Below are 22600 nucleotides of genomic sequence, written 5' to 3'. Positions count from 1 at the left end.
CCTCCGCGCTGCCGGTCCTTGTCTTCTTTACATCCCACCATTTAGCCGCGGTGGCCCCTCTGCGTGGGAAAGGCTCGTCCCCGGGAGGTTCATGGCTTCCGCACAAGCCTGCGTGCGTGTGTGCAGGACCAGCGGCCAGTAGTGTTTTTAATTGAGGAGAAGGCTCTTCTGTGGGACAGCGGTTTGTCTGTTCACGAGCTGCACGGATCTGGTGTTGAGGTAGCAGCCGCTGGGCGTCTTGATGAGGCTGAGCTCTCTGCCCTCAGTTAGAGAGACTCCCCTGCCCTTTGCCGGAGAGGCGCCACCTCGGCAGGGTTCCAGGTCACCAGGTGCCTCCGACGGGGGAGCCTCAGACGGTCCGCTGTCCTCACCCGCACCAGGTGATGGCTTAGCAGTTTGCCTGCCTGATGGGATGTTGGCCTCATCGACCTTGTTACCTCATGTGTCACTTGAGCTTTTTGATCCGAGTGCTTATATGGCTTTGCTGGCTGCTTCTGTCAGAAGGGTTTTTAAGCGAGCATGAGACAGTGCAAGGAACGTGGACGGGCGTTGGTGTTTGCGTTGCAGGGTTCACATCTCACCGCCACTGCTTACTGGCTCATGCGTTTTTGGTTCTGAAAGCTCAGTCTGGTCCTCAACTTCCTCATTCTGAAATTTGGGAATGACGCTAAGTCAGTTGTTAAAGGAAACCGTGTTCCTAGAGCACGTGGTTCAGTGCCAGGCACAGAGTGGGTGTTCAGTGAGTGGGCACTATCACTGTTATTTTTTGCACATGCAAACAGTGCCCCTCCTCACATAGTCTCTCTGGTCCAGGAAACTGTCCCTCTCTGGCTCCATTCCCCACTCTCCTCCACACACGCACACTCTCCCAGCTCTTAGGCATAATTATGCCCCACTTATCTAGAGGTCAGACACTTAGCATCTGGAACATATCCAGGAACCGGAGGTCAACGGCAGAGGCCTCTCTCAGCTGCCCTAGGGTCCAGGCCAGAGGGTAGGTGCCGAGGACGGCAGCTGACGGGGAGGGGAGAATACAGCACCTGGGCGGGGCCACGAGGTGCGGGGGCCAGCGGTCCTGCTTCCCACGCTGCCCGTCCAGGCTGTCACAGTCCTTGGTGCTCCCAGCGATCCTGAGAATTAAGGCAGAATTGCACTCCCGTCTCTGTTTAAGAAAACAGGACAATATAAAATTTGTTTCTCTGGGATTTCCAACCAAGATGGTTTAAAAAAAAAAAAAACCTTTGATATTTTGGTGTCATTTTTTCCCCGCAGATAATCACTTTATGTAGAACTCTTAATTTTTCAAGTTTGATGAAAATGTTAGACGGTGAGCTATGGGGTCACAGTCCAGGGTGTGAACACCTACTTGCTGGGTGACCCAATGAGAGTTAGCTGCTCGAGCCTCAGTTTCTTCTTCTGTAAAATAAGGGTAATACCCCCTGGCTCAGAGGGTCACCAGGAGAATTCGTGAGACACTGACCGGAAGGCATCAGATGCGGGTGCTCGTTGGGTGTGGGAATTTGCCGTTTCCCTGCTGTTCACTCTGTTTCTAGCAATAACATCCCCTTGTGTCTACTAGTCAGTTACTTGGTGAATTTTCCCAGACCGTTTTAACATCCCCTTGTGTCTACTAGTCAGTTACTTGGTGAATTTTCCTAGACCGTTTGATATGTAGGTTGTGTACTTCAATTAGATTATAAGCTCTTTACGGTCAGGCACCCTGTTTTCAACCAGGGATGTTATTGATAGTGTCTCCTTACCAGGGTGGCCATGGCTGCTGTGGTCCGCTCCGCCAGGGCCTCAGCATCGGTGTCGAGTGAGACTGGTTCTTGCGTTCATCTGTCACTGAGAGTTCTTCCTGTCCCTGAATCCAGAGAATGAAGTTTGTGTTAAATAATGCTGTCCTTGGACTTTTGTAATCCCCCCCACCCCCATGTGCATAGAAGCATAGACGCCTAGAAGTTAGGTCTAGAAGAAATTTCGCTTCAGCATTCCTGTGGACAGTGGCGAGTTCTGCGATGGGTCAGCCCACCCAGGCAGGGGCTCAGAAGCTGTCGCTTGGCCAGGGCCACACAGGCAGTTAGTGGTGGAGCCAGGCTGGCCCTTGGGTGTCTGCGTGACCCAGGTTTCTTCCCTCTTTACAGCCGATGGGGCCTAATGCCTTGTTCTTTTGCTGTGAGGCTTTGGTCTCAAGATCCTGCCCTGAGAGGACCTTAAATGTGGAGTGAACTTGCTCTGTGCACTGGGGTCTGTGGCTTAGCCCTGCCCCTGAACCCTCTCTCTGTCTGCCCCGTCTGCCCTCGTGTCTCCAAAGCGGGTGGCAGAGCTCTCCTCCCGTAGCAATTTTCATTTCCGTGATGATGATGGTGTCTGAAGGGTTTTATACTCAGAAACCGGAACCACATGTTTAGACTCTCCTCGTACTCAGGTGGGGAGTGATTTGAGGGGATGTCATAAGGCCGTGTCTGCCGCACACACTCCCCTGGGGCCCTGCCAGGAGTGTCCTCTGGAAGGACCTTGCCGAGATCATGTGGAGAATTCCTGGGAAGGAAATGACAGGTGTCACGTGGACTGTACGTCGGGCCTTCACGGGATGGAGCAGCGCAGGTGGTGCCGTGGAGCCCAGAAGGTGGACGCTGTGTGAGGCTGGAGCCCGCGTGGGCTGAGTCGAGCTGGCTGTGCTGCTTCTCTGCAGGGGATGCCTGAGGGCCCTGGTCACAGAGGGGTGCCCTGGAAACCAGTCTGCCGACCTTCTGGGTTCTTGTTTGGGCTGGTTGTGCCCGTGGTCTGTGAAGAGAGCACAGGCACGTCAGGCTGCGCACCATGGTGGGGGGAAGGCCGGAGTCGGGGGTCACATCCGAGTTTACATCTCTTCCCGTCTGTGCTGTTTTTCTTACTTAGAAATTTTACTTCATCTCTTGAGCCTCAGTTTCACCATCTGTAAAATGAGGGAAATGGCACCTATGCTAACTGCCTTCTAGGGTTGTTATTGAAGTTGAAATGGTACACGTGGTCTTCTTGGGGCTGAAACTCCTTCCTCATCATTTTTAGCATTTAGCATGCTGCCTGACACAGTGGGCACTTAAGGTTTGTCGAATAGCATTCTGTAATCTGTAAGGTATGCCACACACATGGTAGTTGTTACTAATAATTCAGCTTGTGGTGTTTGACCACAGACATTAGGGGCAGGGGGAAGGAACAAGAAATCCAAAGCAGGCTCACTGCGCCGTCGTTTCCAGAACCTCGGAGTTCTGGCAGCGCCCAGAGCCATGCACAACTGGGGGGATGTCAGACCCGGGGCCCCGTGCAGCGATCAAGGCCTCGGTCTTAATCACGTAACAAGCTCTGGAATGCGTAAAGTGGTTTCCCATTCCACAGTTGGTATAAAAGGATGGGGGACACGTTGCCTGGCCCCCAAGAAGAATACAGTGTGGTGGGGTTTTGTTTAAACTGAGTCCATGGATAGCCATCAGACACAGTTGAAAGCAGTCAGCGCCTAAGAGAGGAACAGGGGTGGGCTGTGGTGCTCAGGACCTATAAATCAGAGCCGGGACGGAGGGGCCGCCTCTCCGCCTCTGAGATGTTGCATCTCTTCCTGTTAACCTGGCTCATAGGATCAAACAATAACTGCTGGAGGTGAAAGGGGCCATGGAGATTAAATCAAATGCAGCCATCTTGGGCCATCCATGAGCAAAGCACCGAGCCCAGCATTGTAGGGGTCAGAAGTAGGTAAGACACGTGCCTTACCCTCAAGAAACCTGGCATCTAGTGGGGAAGACAGTTTTTCACCAATGAACAATAAAACAAGGCAGGGTGAAGGTAGGTTTTCTCCAAGAGGTAGGATCAGGGATCTGGGGAGAACAGGGGGATGGGAAGGCTTCTCAGTGAGGGTGGCATCTTGGTGGATTCTGAGGGCTCTGAAGGATTTTAATAAGAGGACGGTGTGGGGGGGAGTGGGGCAGGCAGGAACACCCACGGCTCTTCAGGGAACAGTTGTCCATAGGAACAGGGTGTGGAGGGTTGATAAAGCGATTGTGGAGATAGAGGCAAAAGAGAAGGTGGTCAGATGGTGGGAAGCAGCTCTCTGTCATCACAGAGTTTTATTCTGTGAAGGGATGTGAGCCCTGTGGCTTTCACCAAGTCACTTACTTTGAAGAGAAAGGAGCCGAGGTCCTGAGAACTAGGCTGAGGGTGAGAGGGGACCTGACTCCCACCTCCTGTGCTGGGGGCGCTCTGCAGGGGGCAGGCAGGGGGACGCTGTCCTCCTGGTGGGTGCTGAAAGCACGGTGCTGCAGGGCCCTGGGCAGAGGTTGAGAAGTTCTCAGAAGAACCGCTCGTCCTCAGTATCTGCCGACTGGGTTTCGTCTGTTTAATGATTAGAGGTAACATGTGCATTTTGTCCTTGACACCTCACCTGATTTTCCCTTTCCCCCACCCCGTCCCAGCTGGTGAGTGCTGGGATTCGGTGACCCGTGGGAGGAGGTGAAGGGAACGGGGGGGCGCCGACCTTGTTGAATTTGTGGGGACGGACGTCTCTCCTGGGGACCTTCAGCTTTGTGACGGAGAGTAGGGTGGCTGGGAGATTAGCCGCTGTCTGTCCAGCAAGGGAACTGGCAGGGAGGAAGCCTGCACCTAAGAGGACCGCGGACGGGCCTGGACTGAGCTGAAGGACTTTAGGAACAGGAGGTGCGAGAGGCAGCATCTCTCATTTTTTCCTTTCCTTTAAAAAAAATTTTTTTCCAGAAATTAACATATGTAGTTCATCGAGTTTCTTTCATCAGTTTTTTGTAATGAGCCAGACCACGTGCTTGGGACATACTGACAGGGAGACGTTTGAGTGTAGCCTGCAGAACACATCCCTCAGGGAAGGGCTGGAGGCAGAGCCGTACTCAGTGTGAGACAGCCAGTAACGCTCCCTGCATAGACGCTGACCAGCGCTGTTGCTGGGAGCGGGCATTGGGGCAGGCGGGGCAGACAGATGCCCGAGGCCATGATGCTGGACCTGCATTCGAGTTTAAGTAATTGAGGAACCAGTGAATACAGAGAAATCTATCTTAACGGCCTTTGGAAGGTACTTGATGGATTGAGGCATCATGCAGTCCTGCATCAGTTACCCCGAGCTTCCGTAGTTCACTCCAGCCCTCAAAAGGATCCTGTGCTCCACTCGGCCTCAGTCTGTCCTCAGGTAAACCGTGGTGTTTAATAGTGTCCTGAGAGTGAAGGAACAGTCACGAGGGAATCCAGAGGCCAGACATCTAGGGACTTGAACATTGTTTTTCAAGTTAAGGGACTGAGAACAGCCATTTGAAAGAAATAAATGGGACCGAAAGTTAGGAAAGAAACATAATCAAGTTTTTGTGTTATTGTTTTAGTTTTAAAAATCAGCTTAACTGAGGTATAATCCACATAGAGTAAAATTCACAAGTTTTAAGCGTGCAGTTCAATGAGTTTTGTCACATGTATCAGTCATAGAACCGCCACTACAGTCATAATAATAGGAGTCCCGTCACCTCGTGCCCCTCTGAGGTCAGCCCTCCAGTTCCTCCTCTCCTGGCCCTGCACAGTCATCGATGTGCTTTATGTCACTATAGTTTTGTCTTTGGTAGAATTTCATATAATTTTGAAAACAAAACAGAATCACACGGCATGTAGCCTTTTGTGTCTGGCTTTGTGTGTGTGTGTGTGTGTGTGTGTGTGTGTGTGTATACATGTTTATTTTATTTTTGGCTGCATTGGATCTTAGTTGTGGGATCTTCGTCGAGGCACACAGCCTCTCTAGTTGTGACGCACGGGCTCCATGGTGTGTGGGCTCTGTAGTTGGCGGCACGTTGGCTGTCTCGTTGAGGTATGCCAGCTCAGTGATTGTGGCGCGGGCTTAGTTGTCCTGTGGCATGTGGGATCTCAGTTCTCTGGCCAGGTATCGGACCCACGTCCCCTGCACTGGAAGGCGGATTCTTTACCACTGGACCACCAGGGAAGTCCCTCTCCCTGAGGTTTTGATTTGTATTTCTCTGATAATGATGTTCAGCATCTTCTCATGTCCTTATTGGCCACTGTATAACTTCTTTGATCTATATGTGGGACTTAGGCCATGTAAGTTGGTTATCTTCAGTGTTTACTCTTGTTAAAAAGTTTTCAAAAGCCAAGATTTACACTATAATGTTTGCATCTCCTAGCAGTGTGGTGATATACCTGGAACATTTTGAACTCTTGATGAGGGGTGCAAATTCACTTATTTATTTGTGTGCCTGTCGGTAGGGAGCTCGGCAGGTGTTGAGGAAGACTCATAAACTGGCGTTGCTCCAGTGACGTAGCTCTACAGTGATACTGTTTTTAGTGCCGTTTAGATGAAGGAACTCGTGTGGACCCGGATTCATGGAATGACCGTTGCAGGCAGCCTTCCTAATCAACAACACGTTTACAGGTCAGACAGGTTCGCAGAGAAGGCACTAGGAGAAGAGTTGTTTTAGGGTCCCTGGAGAAGCGATTGTCCTGGCAGCACAATTAATTCATTTAGTGAATACTTATCGAGTGCTAGCTATGTGCTAAGCATGGCTCTGTGGTGATCAAGGTAGAAAAAAATAGCACAGCAGCACAGGCACCAGGATGTTAAAGTTGGTGTTTGGGGCGTGTGTGTGTGTGTGTGTTCGTGCGCGTGCGTGCTTGCGTGCCTGGGCCACCTTTAGTTGAACGTCAGGCAAAGCAGCAGGCAGCCGTGCAAGAAGAAATTAGTGTTCCACCCATGATGCCATGATAATATTGACATGGGTTTAGTGTTACTGTAAGTTTCAGGTGCTTGTTGTCTAACACATTTGAGATAAGGAGGGCAAGAAGATATTAGATGCTGTCAGTGATAGAGAGTTGAAACAAATTTTGTACTATTTCAGAGCTTTTGAATTAGTTTAAATAAAGAATATCTTGGCCTGTTTTTTAAAAATGTTTCCGACCATCTGTTTCTATTTATATGTGCAATTCAGAGTTTTCTCCATCTTGTAACTGAAAGAATACTGAAGTGCAAGTACAGGCCACTGGCATCCACACGGCGTATTTCAAATGAATGAAAACAGCCTCATGGTTTCGTTGATCCCGTTTATAGGATGTGATGGTATATATTTGAACAGTTTGTATTCTAGTAAGATACCTTTTAAATCTACTCTGTTTAAGAAGCCGTCGAACGGGTGAGTGGGACACATCGTGACTGTCCCTTGGCGATTGTCCTGCGCTGCCCAGACCTGCTTGTTTGACTGTGTCACCTGCCTGCCGGGGGCTCCTCCACCTTCTCACAACTGCCACTGTCTTCAGGGTGTGACTGTGTTTACCTTCTGCAGGAAGCCTTTCCCTGTTAGCCGGGCTGGGCGATGCGTGTGGTTTAGTCCATGTTCATGGAGCGTTCACAGGTGTCAGGCACTGTGCCAGGTGTGGAGATTCAGAGATGAGAAGTCAGGGGTCCTGTCCTGGAGGAGCTGCTAGGCCTGGCTTTATTCTCTGGGGCTTCGTTTCTGAGAGATCTCAGTTGCCTCAGGAAATTTTAAGGCTTTGAAAGCAGGGACTGTTTCTTGCACAGTGGTATGAACCAAATCTCACACAACGATGTGAACAGAATAGCTACGTAATAAGCTTTATGCAATGACTGCAACTTTTAAAAAAAACTTTCCCCTCAAATGAAAATAGCTTTATTTTCTTGGTTTGTTGTTTCTTGACTTTTTAACAGTTGTTTACCTTGAACAGACTAAGGAAACAGCACATGATGTCAGAAAGAATAATAGGCTAAGATACCGTGAAAGTATTTTTTTTTGAACTAAAAGAAATTACAAAGGTGGCATCTTGGTTTTATCATTACTTCTGTGGCCTTGGAAAAATAACTTCACTTAGTCTCTGCTTTGTTATGATAATGTTACCTGTGTTTGAGGATCACCAGCCATAGTATACGTAAAAGCACTTTGTGTTGAAAGTGCTGTACAGATGTGAGACGTTTAGTGTCACTCCCACCGGCAACACGACTGCTGGTATCTCCACGTTGGTATTTTGACCTTCTGGTCAGTTGTACTGACACACACTTTACATTTCTTCCCATTGTGAGAAGTCCAAGCCAGGGAAATATGAAATTTTTAGTTAAAAATTACCTTTTTCCATTACCAAATATTTGTTTTTACGTTTGGAATAGGACTGATTAGTCACAGTGTTAATAGCTAGTCATGAATGGATTCTGTTGAGAGGCTTGGGCAGGATTCTTAGTTACCCTGGAAAATTAATCCATTACATCACATGTATTTGAATACAATTGTAGTCCCTCCTTGGAAAGATAGCTGAAATGCAAACTGTCTTAAAGACAATAGTTTCACAGAATCTTACGTCTGGCACCTCGGAGGAGAAGTGACTCGTCTAAGGCTACAGGTATGAGTAGGTGACAGAGCTTGGATGGTGCCTTTTGCCGGCCGCCATGCTCACCCCTTGTTTTGCACGATCCATCGTTCCAGTCACTGTGATAAATGTGGACCTTCCCAGATGCCTGGGCTGCGTGGCTTCGACCAGCAGGACATCTGTGTACTCTGGGAGCTTCCTCAGGTTTCTTAAGAAACAGTACATTTGTATCTCTGCTTTTTTTGAAAGATAGTAAAAACTTTGCATATTAGCTTTAAAGCAGATAGCGTTCTGGTCTGAGAAACGCAGAAACCATGCCTGCTGTGAGACACTGCACCACTACATGCAGTGTCTGTTTTCAGGACTCAGCATTAGGAGTTCCCTGGGGATTGCAGCACGCAGCGGGCACGTGTCCTGTCAGAGGGGCGGGGTCTGCCGTGTGGCCCCCCCCCCCCCCCCCCCGGTGCGGGCCGGAGGGGGCCTCTCCCCTAGGCAGAGGGAACCAGCCCCTTGCTCTCCCTCTTGTTCTGTTACTGGGGTTTAGAGTTTTCTTTTCTTTGGATGGAGAACAAAGAGAATAAAACGAATGGTCAAGAACCCTTCCTTGGGGAGAAACACTCACATCCCCAGATGCTGAAAATAGACAGCCTTTAATGACCCTCAGGAAGCCACGTCAGCCAGCTGAGAGCTGCTCTTGCCTTTGGCTGCCCGTCCCGCCCTCCCCCGCTGCCCCTCAGTGACAGGGACCTGCCCTGCACGCCCCCTCCCCAACCCCTCCCCGCCCCCCACGTCCAGACTCATCCTGCCGCCTTGCCTGGCCCTGTGGCCTGCTCTTCCTGCCGGGCTGCTCGCTCCTCTGGAATGTCACCCTGTCTCGCTTCCCTGACCTGGCCAGTCCCCCATTTCTGTCCATGCCACGGCCTCAACTCCGCACCTTCTCCCCTGCTTCCCAGCGGCTCCTCCTCTCTGGTCCCCGCTTTGCTCCCCGCTGGGCGCAGTTTGTGGATGCCCGGCCTTCCGAGGCCGTGGAAGCAGTCTTCTGTGCGTGTGTTTAGCGGAGGATTCGTTTCTTTGAATGAACTCTTCTGATGCCCGGCGTGTGAAGCGGCCCTGCCACGCTCCAGGCGCCGATGCCGAGCTTCCCCAGACCATCTTCTCAGCTCTCGCACCCCTGAAGCATTCTGCGCAGCCTGGGTTAAACGGAGCAGGAGTGTGGGGCCCGGTTCTGCAGGGCACGGGAGCGGTGGGCACCTGGTGTAGACCACTCTAGGCTCCCTGGTGCCGGGAGCCCCATGTACAACGCCAGGGCTCGGGGCAGGCTTGATGCTTTCGCACCTCTGGGCACCTCCAGCTTCGCTCCCAGCATGTGTGTCTAGTGTACGTCCAAGCTCTGTCCATCTCTTCCCGCAGATGGCCACCCTTTGAGTCTAGGGTGGGGCACCGTGGGGAAGAAGCCCACTCAGACCAAGGCTGTGGATGCAGGGTCCTGGGGGGCTGGGTATCCGCAGTGCGGTCTGGGGGTTGGCGTGGGCTCCCGGTAGGTGCGCCCCCTGGCCCCTGTTGTTCTCACCGTATGTGGACAGGGTGCGGCCGCAGGAGAGCTGGAGCAGGCCGCTCCAGGGTAGCCGCCAGGTCCAGCGGCAGCCGTGGGTCTGTGCCAGTCAGTGACCAGCCGCACTGCTGCCTGCTGTGCTGTGCTGTGCCAGCTGCCGGGGCGGTGGGATGGGAAGGGTCCTCAGGTCGACGCGGATGCTCTCCAACTGCTGGGCAGTGCTCACCCGTGTGGTGTAATCTTCACAGTCACCATATCGAGTAGACGTTATCGCCCCATTCTAGGGATGTGGAAGCTGAGGCCCAGGGATGGAGTCATTCGTGTGTGGCGATGCAGGAATTAAAGCCCAGCTCTGTGTGCTCAGCCATGCTCTCTACTCCAGCAGTGCTCTCACAATAAGCCGGGCTCAGGAGGATGAAGTGGGGAGCAGGGTGCGTGGTCTGGGGCAGGAAGATGCCTGGGTGGTTCCCATGCGCGCCTGGCCTCCCCAGTTTATCTTTCTCTTCCCCCATTCCTGCACTACTTGAATTGCAGAAAAATAAAAGGTTAGTTCCTAGACGTGCAGCCTTGGGGATCGGCGGGGCGTGTGAATGGAGGACAGGCACCGAGACTCTGGGGGTAAAGCAGGAGGGGCACCGCGGGATCCAGGTAGCACGTTGGCCTTATTTGCATTTTCACCTCCTTCTTTCAGAAACCTCCCTCTGCTGTGTTTAGAGGGTGGCTCTGTGTGTGGCAGGCAGCTTTGGGGCCTCAACAAGCCTGCTGGCTCCTTCTTTCCTCTGGTCTCCCTTCCTCATTCTGGGTTTCCCTCCTCCCTGCTTTCCACTCCATCGCAGGGCAGGGCTCCAGGTCTTTGGGATGGGAAGCAGGAACCAAGAAGTGGAAGATCAACAGACGGCAGGCTAGCCATGTCTTATCTAATCTTCCTCTCGAAGAGCTCAGGAGTAGATTGTGTGCAGATGGTGACAAATCCGACACCCGCCTTCATGCACTACCCACGCCCTCGGCCCCTGGGAAGATTCTGAAGCCCCAGGCTGGTTACACAGGTAGTCTGGGCAGTTGTGCCCGTGCACCTGGATGAGCTTAGTGGAAAGGGGCTTAAAGGAAGCACAGGGAGTCGGGTGTAAGGGGGATGATTTTCCCGAACGTTAGGGAAGGCAGCTGCAGAAGCCCACTGAGCTCCCTGGCGCCCCTCTGGCCTCTGGAAGCCAGGCTGTTAGCAAACGGGGTGGGGGCACAGTTTGGGAAGCTTGCCCCCTTAGTTTGCGGGAGCTCTCCTAGCCTTTCTTTAGTTCAAAGCCAAATAAATGACCTTGGGCAAGTCACTTAAACTCTGAGTCAGTTTCTTCTACTTTAAATTAGGGGAAGTGATGATTGCACAGGGTGTTGTAAATGTTGCCCAAGATAATGGATGTTAAAGTGCTTTGTGGAATTTAAATTGGTCTATGATCCTTGGGACTGCAGATGCCTTTTTAGACTCCCATCTCCTGCTGTCTTCGGAACTAAAAGGTGTTTCTCTCAAATGCTGATGACCTTATCTGAGTAACACTGTGGCTGTTCATTCCCTGGATACACCTGTAGAGCTTCAGGCATCGTCCAACTTCACAGTGCGGCCCTTTGTGAGCAGAGGGTGGGCAGAGCTTGGTGTGGCCCCTGCAGGTGTGAGAGCGGCCAGCCCGCCTAGAGGCCTTGCTTTGTGAGTGGGGTTCCTGATGCCTGGGGGTCTGTGCGGGGCGGGGACAGACTGATACCAGGTGCCCACCATCCCCTTGCACTTCAGACCTGGGATTCCACACTCCTCTCCCTAAATGTTAAAGCTGATATGGCCCAGAGCACCCTGTGCTACCACTAGTCATGTGGCCCTGCCTTTGTCGTGATACCCATTTAGAGAGTCAGAAACGCACCAGGAAAAGTTTTGGAGAATTTAAAGTGATGGAAGGAAACGGATGCATGTGGAAGTGAAAGGCTGGCAAGAGCTACAAAAGTGTTTTTTTCTGAGTTATTTCCGCTTGTTATCATAACCATTATCAGACCTGAAAATATTTATCCTATTGATTGGGACAGTACTGGGGTGATGGTGCTTCCGAGCAGCTACCTTACTTGGTCATAAGTGTGGTATAGTTTTAGACCCTCTGAGAACCGGAAGACACTGACAACGGCTACTGATTATTGAGTGCCTGCAATATGCCAGACCCTGTATATGTTGATGACCTTATCCTAGGAGGCAGATATTATTATTCCCAACTTACAGATGAAGAAACCGAGTCAGGGAGATGAAGTAGTTTTCTGAGACTGTGCTGCTAGTAAGTGGAACCTGGCTGTCCAATTCTAAAGCCAGTGATTTCTAACTTCTGCACTATTCTCCAACAGGACAGCACTGAGGGGCCAGAACTAAGATCCCATTCTCTTGGGTTCTTTTCTTTCTGGTGACTTCCTGTAGGTGACATCGTGGACTTAGAGACGTGGGTGTTAGGAGGGGATTAGGAGTTGGAATGGAATGATGGGTTTTCCCATTTTCAATGCATGCGTTGCTTAAAGTCTCTGGTCAGTTACGAGATGCACTTTTTGAAAGAATATATAAGACACAAATGTGGCAGCCAGTTGACCTCAGGAAGGCCCCCGTCGAGGGCCCAGTGGGAATGGTGGGGCTGGGTGTGCTAGATGGGGTGAGGGTAGGGACGTTGCCCACAGAGTGGATGTGGTTGGCGGAAGTCTCACTTCGCTCTCCTCGTCTGCGTGTGGGGCTTGGAAAGAAAACGGCCATCTCCAGCCTTCGCTCCCCTGTTTACGTTCGCAAAGTGGAGTTCACGTGGCTTGAGCCTCGTTTCCTGGGGAAATCAGCCTGGCTTGTGATGACGTTGTCCTCTGGGACGGGGACAGATGTGGAAGGCTGGCCTCGCTCTCAGCCGAGGGTCGCCTTCCCAGCCTCTTCTGCATCACCAGGCCTGCGGTGCCGCATCTGGCGCAGCGCCCGCACCGCCTCCCTCCCACTTCCTGCCAGGGGTGTGTTAGCACCTTCTGGGATAAGGTCCATTCTGTTTGTGATTAGTCTCCTGAGATCACCCGTTTCCTGCTTGCATCCAAGCTCTCTTGTCAGCCCCAGGGAGCAGAGCACTCTGGGAGGGTCGGGGGACCCAGGCCAGGCCCTCCCCCTGCCCTTCATCTCCCCGGGAACAGGGCACCAGGGCCGGGGAGACTGGGGGTGCCTTTCTTTGCTTCTGGTGGGTTGTAGCTGTTCTGCCAAAATTTGCCTTTCCCTTTTCAGCTCCCCCAGATCTCCCAGTAGCTTTCCCCCCTAGTAAAAATCAGGACGTGAAGCATTTTTATAAAGCTGGCAGTCACTTCATCTGTTTCCTACATTTCTCTACATTAGTGATCTAGCGGGGGCTGTGCTGGGGACTGACCTCTCCAGGGAGAGGGTCCGTGGGGTGCCTGTGGGTACTTGGTTCTTCAACTTTACTTACCTCAGGGCTCTCCTTTGTTAACATGGGCATTTGTACATAGTCTGCGTTCTTTCTGCACTCCATGTTTTCACGTAGTGTGACCCAGTGGGCATCGGTGATACTAACAACTGTCTGGACTTGAATCGTAGGAGTGCCCTATAGTTTGTGGTTATTCTCCTAGGTTAGGCATTCGGGGCTCTTTCTCATTTTTTCTCAGCAACATCTACATCCTTAAACATAAACATAATCTACATCCCTAAACATAATCTAATTTTGTCTATTTTTATTTTTTAAAATTAATTTATTTATGGCTGCATTGGGTCTCCGTTGCTGCACGCAGGCTTTCTCTAGTTGTGGCGAGCGGGGCCTACTGTTCGTTGAGGTGCACGGGCTCCTCATTGCGGTGGCTTCTCCTGTTGCGGAGCACGGGCTCTAGGTGCGTGGGCTTCAGTAGTTGTGACTCGCGGGCTTAATTGCTCTGTGGCATGTGGGATCTTCCCGGACCAGGGATGGAACCCTTGTCCCCTGCATTGGCAGGCAGATTCTTAACCACTGCGCCACCAGGGAAGTCCCATAATTTCGTCTGTTTTTTTAAAACAACTTTATGGTATTATAGTGCACGTTTACTTTTGCAACTTGCATCTTTAATATTTTTGTGAAGTTTCATTTGTGTTCTGGGTGGGTAAAGATTGTTCATCTCCACTGCCGTGTAGCGTTCTGTTATGTGAATACACAACAGTTCATCTGTTTTCCCGTTGACAGGCATTTGGGTTTGTCCAGTTTTCAGCTACTTGGAAGCGTGTCATGAACATCCTTGTATGTGTCTTCCGGTGCAAACATTCACATACTATGAGCAACTTCAATATTATTAGGTAATACCAGAGTGTGTCGTGTTTGTCCTTAGGCACACGTTTCGCACAGCTGTGATCTAGCTTGGCTATTTATTTGATCTTAATGCTTCATGACACCTGCTGTTCTCCGGGCCTCTGCTTTATTCCCAGGAGGAGGTCGATCCATTATTGCCCTCACTTTAAACCGAGCCTGCAGGCCACGTTGCATTTCTGTGCTTCCCAGAAGTGGTCTGGAAATATTTGACACTGTCGTTACCATTCTCTGTTACTTCAAAAGTTAAGTCAAATGTGCGCTGAGGGAAAGCTACCATCTAAATATCTGTATGACTCTTTCTTGGCAAAGCTGTCCTTGGGGCACAGGTCTGGGCATTGTTTTGTTTTGTTATTTGGTTTTATGTCATTTCTTCTCCAGTTGGCCTTTCATGAAAGGAACAAGGGGAGAGGAGATGGGACAGGCATGGGTCATGGCCCAAATGGGGAGGCCTGTGGTCAGCTGTCCTCTTGTCCCCTCCAGGGCAGAATCTCTGGGTTCCAAGAATAAGCCAGGCCCTTCCCACCCTTGCTGGCTCAAATTGTGACCTTAGGGTGCTAGGGACCAAGCCGGCCCTGTGTTGTCGCCTCTAGTCCAGGGCAGGAGCAGCAGGGCCGGCTGACGGTGCAGGAGGAACGTTTGTGTGGATCCTCAGGTCAGGGGTCAGCAGGCTTTGTCTGCAAAGGGCCCGATAGTAAATATTTTAGGCTTTGTGGGCCTAAAATATTTAGGATTTTCAGGCCTAGAGGCAAAATTGAGGCAAAATTATGTACATCCTTACGTAAGAGAGAAAAGAAATTTCCACAAATTTTTTTTAATGAAAATTAAAATATAATAATAATAAGGATAGTAATGGAGTATAATTTTTTTGGTAGTGCAGGTCTACTAAGAAGAGTGGAATTTTTTTTTTTAATATCTTCATTGGAGTATAATTGCTTTATAATGTTGTGTTAGTTTCTGCTGTAAAACAAAGTGAATCAGCCATATGCATACGTATATCCCCATATCCCCTCCCTCCCCTCTAGGTGGTCGCAAAGCACAGAGCTGATCTCCCTGCGCTATGCAACTGCTTCCCACCAGCTATCTATTTTACATTTGGTAGTGTATAGATGTCAATGTTACTCTCTCACTTAGTCCCAGCTTACCCTTCCCCCTCCCCGTGTCCTCAAGTCCATTCTGTACGCCTGCATCTTTATTCCTGTCCTGCCCCTAGGTTCTTCAGAACCATTTTTCTTCTTTTTTTAGATTCCATATATATGTGTTAGCACACGGTATTTGTTTTTCTCTTTCTGACTTACTTCACTCTATGTGACAGACTCTAGGTCCATAGAAGAATGGAATCCTTTCTGGGGGGATAACATTTCTCTCTCTTTTTTCATTATTTATTTGTTTATTTGAAGTGTAGTTGATGTACGAACCTTTCTCTTAATTGGTTGTTCAGAGTTAGTATTCTCCATCACCCCATCATCACATGGATTGGAAATATTCATCTGTACAGATCCTTAGTGCATGGCTGCATGAAAACAGGCCGAGGGACAGAAGTGGCTTGTGGACCCTGAATGATCAAGATTCATCTCAGACAGACTGCAGTTTTGGCCCCTTGGGCCAGCATCAGGACATAGGTGCCTCCGTGCCCGATGTAGGGCCCTGTAGGGCCCTGGGAACAAAGACTGAGGCAGCCCTCCAAAGGGAGACAGGCGTGTCGCACGGAGGGAGGAGGGAACGGACCCCCTAGGTGCTACCAGTGCTTTACGGGGTAGCCCTGGGGGATGGCACACAGAGGGATGCAGGTACAGAGGAGAAGCATGAAGCGGAGTGTGCTTAGAAACAGTACATGGGATGTGGCTGGAGCTCTTGAGAAAGGTAGCCAGACTGAGGAGCTGGCTAATAAATTTTATTACATTTTAATTTTACTCTAAATTTTACTCTAAATATTCCTCTGTGGCCAGTGGCTACCATCCTGGACAGCACAGGTCTGAAAAGGAAAAGTGTGAGCGTCCTCCCAGGCAGGCTGTCCTTTCCCACGCTGCACAGGATCCCAGACCAGCCGTGGACTTGGAGGAGAGCTGCTTCCATGAATAAATAAGAGCCGTGGCTATTAATATAACAGTTTAGGGGATCAAAAGAGATGCTTTTAAAGTGGTTGGAGACAGTTGTTTATTTTCCTCTGAAATATCTGTGACACGTCCCTACAGTCTTGTTTATGTGATGAATTTACTCCCTGAAATTTGCTTTGTAAACTAAAGGTCAGCTGTGGTCTGGGTCCTCAGAATTAATGAGGTTTTTGGCCAGACTTAGGCTTTTGCGCAGTTCCTACTTAGGGCCGTATTGTCTATTAGATTTTTGCTTGTTTATAGTTTTTACACACAAATTCTGGTTGTAGTTGCAGCTTTTTTTCCGTTCTCCTAAGCTTTCTGGTTACAGTTGCGGCTTTTTTCCTTCTCCTAAGTTTAGGTGGATTTTGCAGAGGGCAGGGTGTGGTGAGTGCTTGATCTGGTCGGAAGTCTCAGCCTGATTGGTAGAAACTTTTGGTTTCTTGAGACTCTCGAGTTTTATTATTTTTGTTCTAAAATTCCCATGCTGTTTTTATATATAATTGACAGAGACTTTTTCCAGCATTCAGTCTTAATCATTTTAACTTCTCCTGACCAAGTTCAACCTTAATTATCTGTAAATACATACTGTAATGAGGGGTGTGTTTTTGAGTGGCGAGGTAATTGCTTTTCCCTCTTGTAATTTTAATTAAAAATCACCTCTACCGCCCACCTCACCTGTACTTCTAAGCTCCTCATAATAGACTAGAAAACCAACAGTTACTGTTCATCTTCTCTTTCCTGAGTTCAAGAAACAGTGCGTGCCTTTAATGACAAGGGTACAGTTTCCATCTGGTGGCATTTTTACAAGGCTTCCTGCAATGAATGATCAGGGAGGGGTGTGCCCCACAGTGTAACATGGGAGGGAATTTGTCAGAGTTCAGCTGTGTGATAAAGGGCATTTCCTCTGCCGTCGGCCTTCCACACTGAGGCATCTGACTACCCCCAGTTCCCATTTCTCTCAGCGCAACTGAGCCAGACCCCTGTGGACAGAAGATTACTCTGTCATCTGTGGGAGGGCCGGCAACTGGAGTACTAAAACCTGGTTGAGAGTGGCAGAGTCGATCTCGAAGGCCACTCCCTGACTTTTCCAGCATGTCTGCTGCCCTGCGTCGAGCTTCCGTCTGTGGGTCCCGGCCGGGCCCTCACCTTTGGGTAGCCTTTCCCTGAATCCACTTCCTGCCTGCCCCGTTGTTCTCACTGCGGCCAGCATGACCTTTCCCCCCTGCTAAGAGTAAGAAGCTTTCAGTGGCTGCCCCTTGTTTCTGGGCTCAGCAGGGACAACCGTTGTCTGGCTTGGGGTCCTGCCGGGCTTGCTAGTCTCATGGTCATTTTCTGAGCTGTGTTTTGAGTCCTGTTGTCTGCCAGGCTCTCTGCTGGGTGCTGAGGATACAGTGGTGAACAGGTGTGTGCCTTTAGAGGAGAATATTAGGAAGTGTGTCTGTTTGATTATGCGGGGGACGGGCCCTGGCAGGCTGGCACACCCCCAGGGCTCGCTGGTTCACAGGGAGACCTGAGGGTTGGTGGAAGCAGAGGTGGTCCAGGTTAACTCACTTCACCGCAGAAGGCTGGTGTCCAGCAGGCAGTGAGGGCAGAGGCGGCTCGGGAGCTTCAGGTGGATGAGGCACGTGACAAGGTGGTGGCTTTTAGGGACCACCTGCTCCATCTTCATTCCCACCACACTGAGCACCGGTCCCACGGAGGCAACCCCAGAGGGGCCTCCACATGGCGCTCCTGTGGCTGCTCTCTGAAGCTGTGATCTAAGATCAAACACGTTTTAATGAATACATTCTCTGTATTTTAGGCTTTGGACGTGGACCGGATGGTTCTTTACAAAATGAAGAAATCCGTGAAAGCAATAAACATCTCTGGGCTGGGTGAGTATGCATCCTTTCCTGGGGGTTTCTTTGTGGAAAATTTTGTGTTTGCAGTCTTGATATCATAATGTTAATCAACCATTAATGAATAATCAGCCAAACTTCTTTTCCTGGGCATACAAATTAGAGAGGTGAGTTGGGATGTGTACGTTTTAGAAGCGTGGGTGCTTCCGGTTCTCTGAAGTGTAGCTGAGTCTCGCGTGATGGCCCTGCGTGGACCAGCTTTGCCAGGCTGGCTAGGAACGGTGGACTCACTCCTGCCTCTGTTATTTGGTTTGTGCTGTTAATTATGCCAGATGCCCTTTCCATTTCTCTCTTATCCAATTCTTGCCTTTCTTGTCTGGGAGGAAAATTAATAAGTATAAAAACATGATCAACTACTCAAAGTAATATTTGATCTAGACTTATATAAATAGGTTAAAAACAAAAAACACTGCAACTTCTGACCCAAAGATGATGGGCTGCACGTGTGTGGCAGGTCTGCTCCCTGCACAAAACGTTACTAATGATAGAAGATACTTTTTTTTTTTTTGCGGTACACGGGCCTCTCACCGCCGTGGCCTCTCCCGTTGCGGAGCACAGGCTCCAGACGCGCAGGCTCAGCGGCCATGGCTCACGGGCCCAGCCGCTCCGCGGCATGTGGGATCTTCCGGGACCGGGGCACGAGCCCGCGTCCCCTGCATCGGCAGGCGGACTCTCAACTACTGCGCCACCAGGGAAGCCCTATTTGCATATTTTATATATGGCAATTACATTGATGTTAATATGATTAGACAGATATTAATTTGTTTATGACAAGTACCATATGAATGTGAAATAAGTTTGGGAAGGCAAAGAAGAGCAGGAACTTAATTTGTTCTTGACTGAGCTAGTTCCCGACTAAGTGTGAAAGCTTTCTGCACCTGGAGTTTGTGGTGCTGGCTGTCATACCCTGGAAGAAGTTACTTAGCGTAACTAAAGTAGCATAACTTAGCATAACTAAAGTAACTTCTAAGAAGTTACTTAGAAGTTACTTTTTTTTTTTTTAAATGGATTAAAAAAGTCATACTTGTGCAATGGAATACTGTATAGAATGAAAATGAATTAACTATAAGTATATGCAGCCACATAGATGAATGTCACAGATAAAACATTGAGCAAAAGGATACACACTGTGTGTTTGAATAGATACAGATATAGATATAGAAATACATATAGATTTCAAAAATCTCCAAAACTATTCTTTTTTTTTTCACACATACACACTGTATTTTATTTTTACAAGAGATAAATAAACTGACACCAAGCATTGTAAATGGATGACCACAACAGAAGCAACAATGATTGCAATTACCAAACACGAAACACACTCACACTATGTCATAATATTGACATTCAGTCCAGGAATCCTCCACTGTAACAGCTCCTTTACTTTGCAGTGAAAATTGATTTGTATATTTTTTGCCTCTGGGTCCTTGTGGGATTTTTTATTTTTTTAATTCAAACAGAAAGTCACAAAAATTATAATCTTCCTCATCAGTTCACTCAGTCCCATGTAATTAATTTTTTTCATCTTGATCTTTTGTTAGCACTTTAATGAATTCATCAGTTTTCCATTAGAGTTCTGAAAATGCTTATTCAGTTCAGCAGTATAGTCAGTTACCAGAAACCTGTATTTGTCAGAGTCTTTTCCATGAATTCCTTGAAGATGAAACCCTTTTATAGGAACATTTTTGCAAAAGCATCAGAGTACACCCAGAACTGTCTGTAAATGACAAAAGACTTAAAAATGACCACGGTTAAAGATTTGATAAAAGTTCATAATAATGCAATTGACAAGGAAATTTAGTTATATCTGAGATATACATTTTAAAGTAATAACTAGAATTATGACTTACAACATTATACCAGAACATATAAGATTTTTAGAAATTTCATGTAATGTCTGAAACATTTATATTAACGTATTTCCTACTTAGCATCTTTTAGCCATGGTTTCCTTGTCTCAAAACCAGTCATTTAGGTTAGAATGGGGATCAATTGTTCTCAGCCAGGGTGATTTGTCCCAGTTTGGTTATTAACAGCTGAAGAGTGTGTGTGTGTATGTGTGTGTGTGTGTGTGTGTGTGTGTATGTATGTATGTGTGTGTGTGTGTGTGTATGTATGTGTGTGTGTGTATGTATGTGTGTGTGTGTGTATGTGTGTGTGTGCACTAGAGGCCAGGGATGCTGCTGAAGGTCTTGTGATGAACAGGACAGCCCCCAACAAAGAATTATATGGCCCCAAATGTCAGTAATGCCAAGGTTGATAAACCCCCATCTAGATGCTCTTCGAAGTCCTCTACAGTTTTTTTAAATTTTTATTTTATTGAAGTATAGTTGATTTACAGTGTTGTGTTAAATTCTGCTGTACAGCAAAGTGATTCAGTTATACATATATATACATTCTTTTTCATATTCTTTTCCATTATGGTTTATCACAGGATATTGAATATAGTCCCCTGTGCTATACAGTAGGACCTTGTTGTTTATCCTCTACAGTTTTTTAAAAACAAGTGACAAAACAAAAACAAAAACCGCCACCATGCTTAGCTTGCCGGTACATAGATATTAACTGATTACCTGACAACCACTGATTTTATGAAAGACGGAAATAGAGTCAGTTTTCAGTGACTAACACCTAACTGGAAGTAAATGTGTAGGGAAATTTTTATTAATTTTTTTTCTATTTAAAAGTAAATATCAAAGACGAGTATAAAACTCCCTCCGCTTAATACAGCACTGAGATTTGCTGAAATGGGTGTTGCAGTATCCGAAAAGGCGGTCACCCCCCGGGAAAAGCTCTTTTCCTGGATAAAGTAGGAGGTGGACAAGAAGAATAATGATTGTTTCATGTTTGAACACTTCCTGTGTACCTTGGGCTTTCTGTACCTTATGCTCATCTTTACAGCACATCGTTGTAAAGACTTGTTCTCGGTTTACAAAGGGGGAACCTGAGAGCAGAGGGTTGCCGGTGTTCTCTGGTTGCTTCTGGAGCTCAGCTTCCTGCCGGGTAGGGCTGAGGTCAGCGGCCACGCGGCCACCCTGCTGCGAGGCCCCCACTGTGCTGGCATTGACAGGCTGTCCTCAAGACGTCAAGAAACCACCAAGAGGGCTTCCCTGGTGGCGCAGTGGTTGAGAATCTGCCCGCCAGTGCAGGGGACACGGGTTCGAGCCCTGGTCTGGGAAGATCCCACATGCCACGGAGCAACTAGGCCCGTGAGCCACAACTACTGAGCCTGCATGTCTGGAGCCTGTGCTCCGCAACAAGAGAGGCCACGATAGTGAGAGGCCCGCGCACCACGATGAAGAGTGGCCCCCGCTCGCTGCAACTAGAGAAAGCCCTCGCACAGAAATGAAGACCCAACAGAGCCAAAAATAAATAAATAAATAAAATTTTTAAAAAGAAAAAAAAGAAACCGCCAAGAGATGGATGCTCAGTTTTGTTGACAAACAGCAGATTTCAAAAAGGATCTTAAGAGATTTCTTTTTTGTTGTGTTCACTTGGGCTTTTTGAGTTTATAATTTAAGCCTTGTATAAAAGGGATATTTCATATTCTGACCTGACCAGGTTCAAAAGTGATCTTAAAACCCTATGTTGAGAGGTGTTCTGCTCAGAAATAAGATGCAGTCACGTGTAAACACTGGTTCTGTGACTGCCGCCAGCCTGGAGGAAGGACTTGAGTGGCTCCTGAGGCTGGCTCGGCACCCGGAAGGGGAAGTTTTCAGCAAACAGACATTAGAAGGGGAAGGTGTAAGCACTTTGGTGTCAGGAAGCTGGCTTTTACGAATTTAACACCACTTGTGGCCAATCTGCGTTTCTGACCTATATTGCTGAGCGTGTGCCATAAACCTCATTGCTTTACCTGCCCCAGAGTCATTTTCTAAAACAGAACTCAGTGGTGTTGCTTCTCTGCTCACAACTCTGCAGAGTTTCTTGTCCACATTGATGTTCGTGACGTTCCAGAGCCTGGGAGAGATGGGGGAGGCCCCTGTGGGCTCCGGAATTTTAGGGAAATTGGACTAAAGCACGGGTAACAGGTTTTTCATCCTGCAGGACTAGCCAAAGACTTTAATACGCTAAAGTGAATTGTGAGGGGAAATTGGTCTTAACCTTTTGCAGATTACTTTGCCTGTGAAACTACTACCGCATCCCTTAACCGCTCCCACCGCGAGCCTCGGGTTAGTAAACATGGCAGAAGACCAGATTTGGTCCCAGCTCCTTGCATCACCTGGACCCAGGCTACCTGTGCGGAGTCCCTCCCAACTCTCTGCACCCTTCTTTTTTATTTATTTATTTATTTACTTACTTACTTAACGGCTGTGTTGGGTCTTCTTTCTGTGCGAGAGCTTTCTCTAGTTGCGGCGAGCGGGG

At 48.7% G+C, this 22600-nt stretch overlaps 1 protein-coding gene across 13 annotated transcripts in view; it reads left to right on the top strand.

The window, feature by feature from the left end:
* Positions 1-22600, top strand: part of ASAP2 (ArfGAP with SH3 domain, ankyrin repeat and PH domain 2) — a 156728-nt gene that overhangs the window by 35237 nt on the left and 98891 nt on the right. For all 13 annotated transcript variants that reach the window (XM_067703726.1, XM_067703714.1, XM_067703725.1 and 10 more), the window contains exon 2: positions 18136-18208. In XM_067703726.1, coding sequence (XP_067559827.1) covers positions 18136-18208 — 73 coding nt within the window. The remainder of the gene's footprint in view (positions 1-18135; positions 18209-22600) is intronic.

The sequence above is a fragment of the Pseudorca crassidens genome, chromosome 14 (assembly GCF_039906515.1).
Source record: "Pseudorca crassidens isolate mPseCra1 chromosome 14, mPseCra1.hap1, whole genome shotgun sequence".
Classification (NCBI taxonomy): Eukaryota; Metazoa; Chordata; class Mammalia; order Artiodactyla; family Delphinidae; genus Pseudorca; species Pseudorca crassidens.
This window is presented reverse-complemented; position numbering and strand designations above follow the sequence as displayed.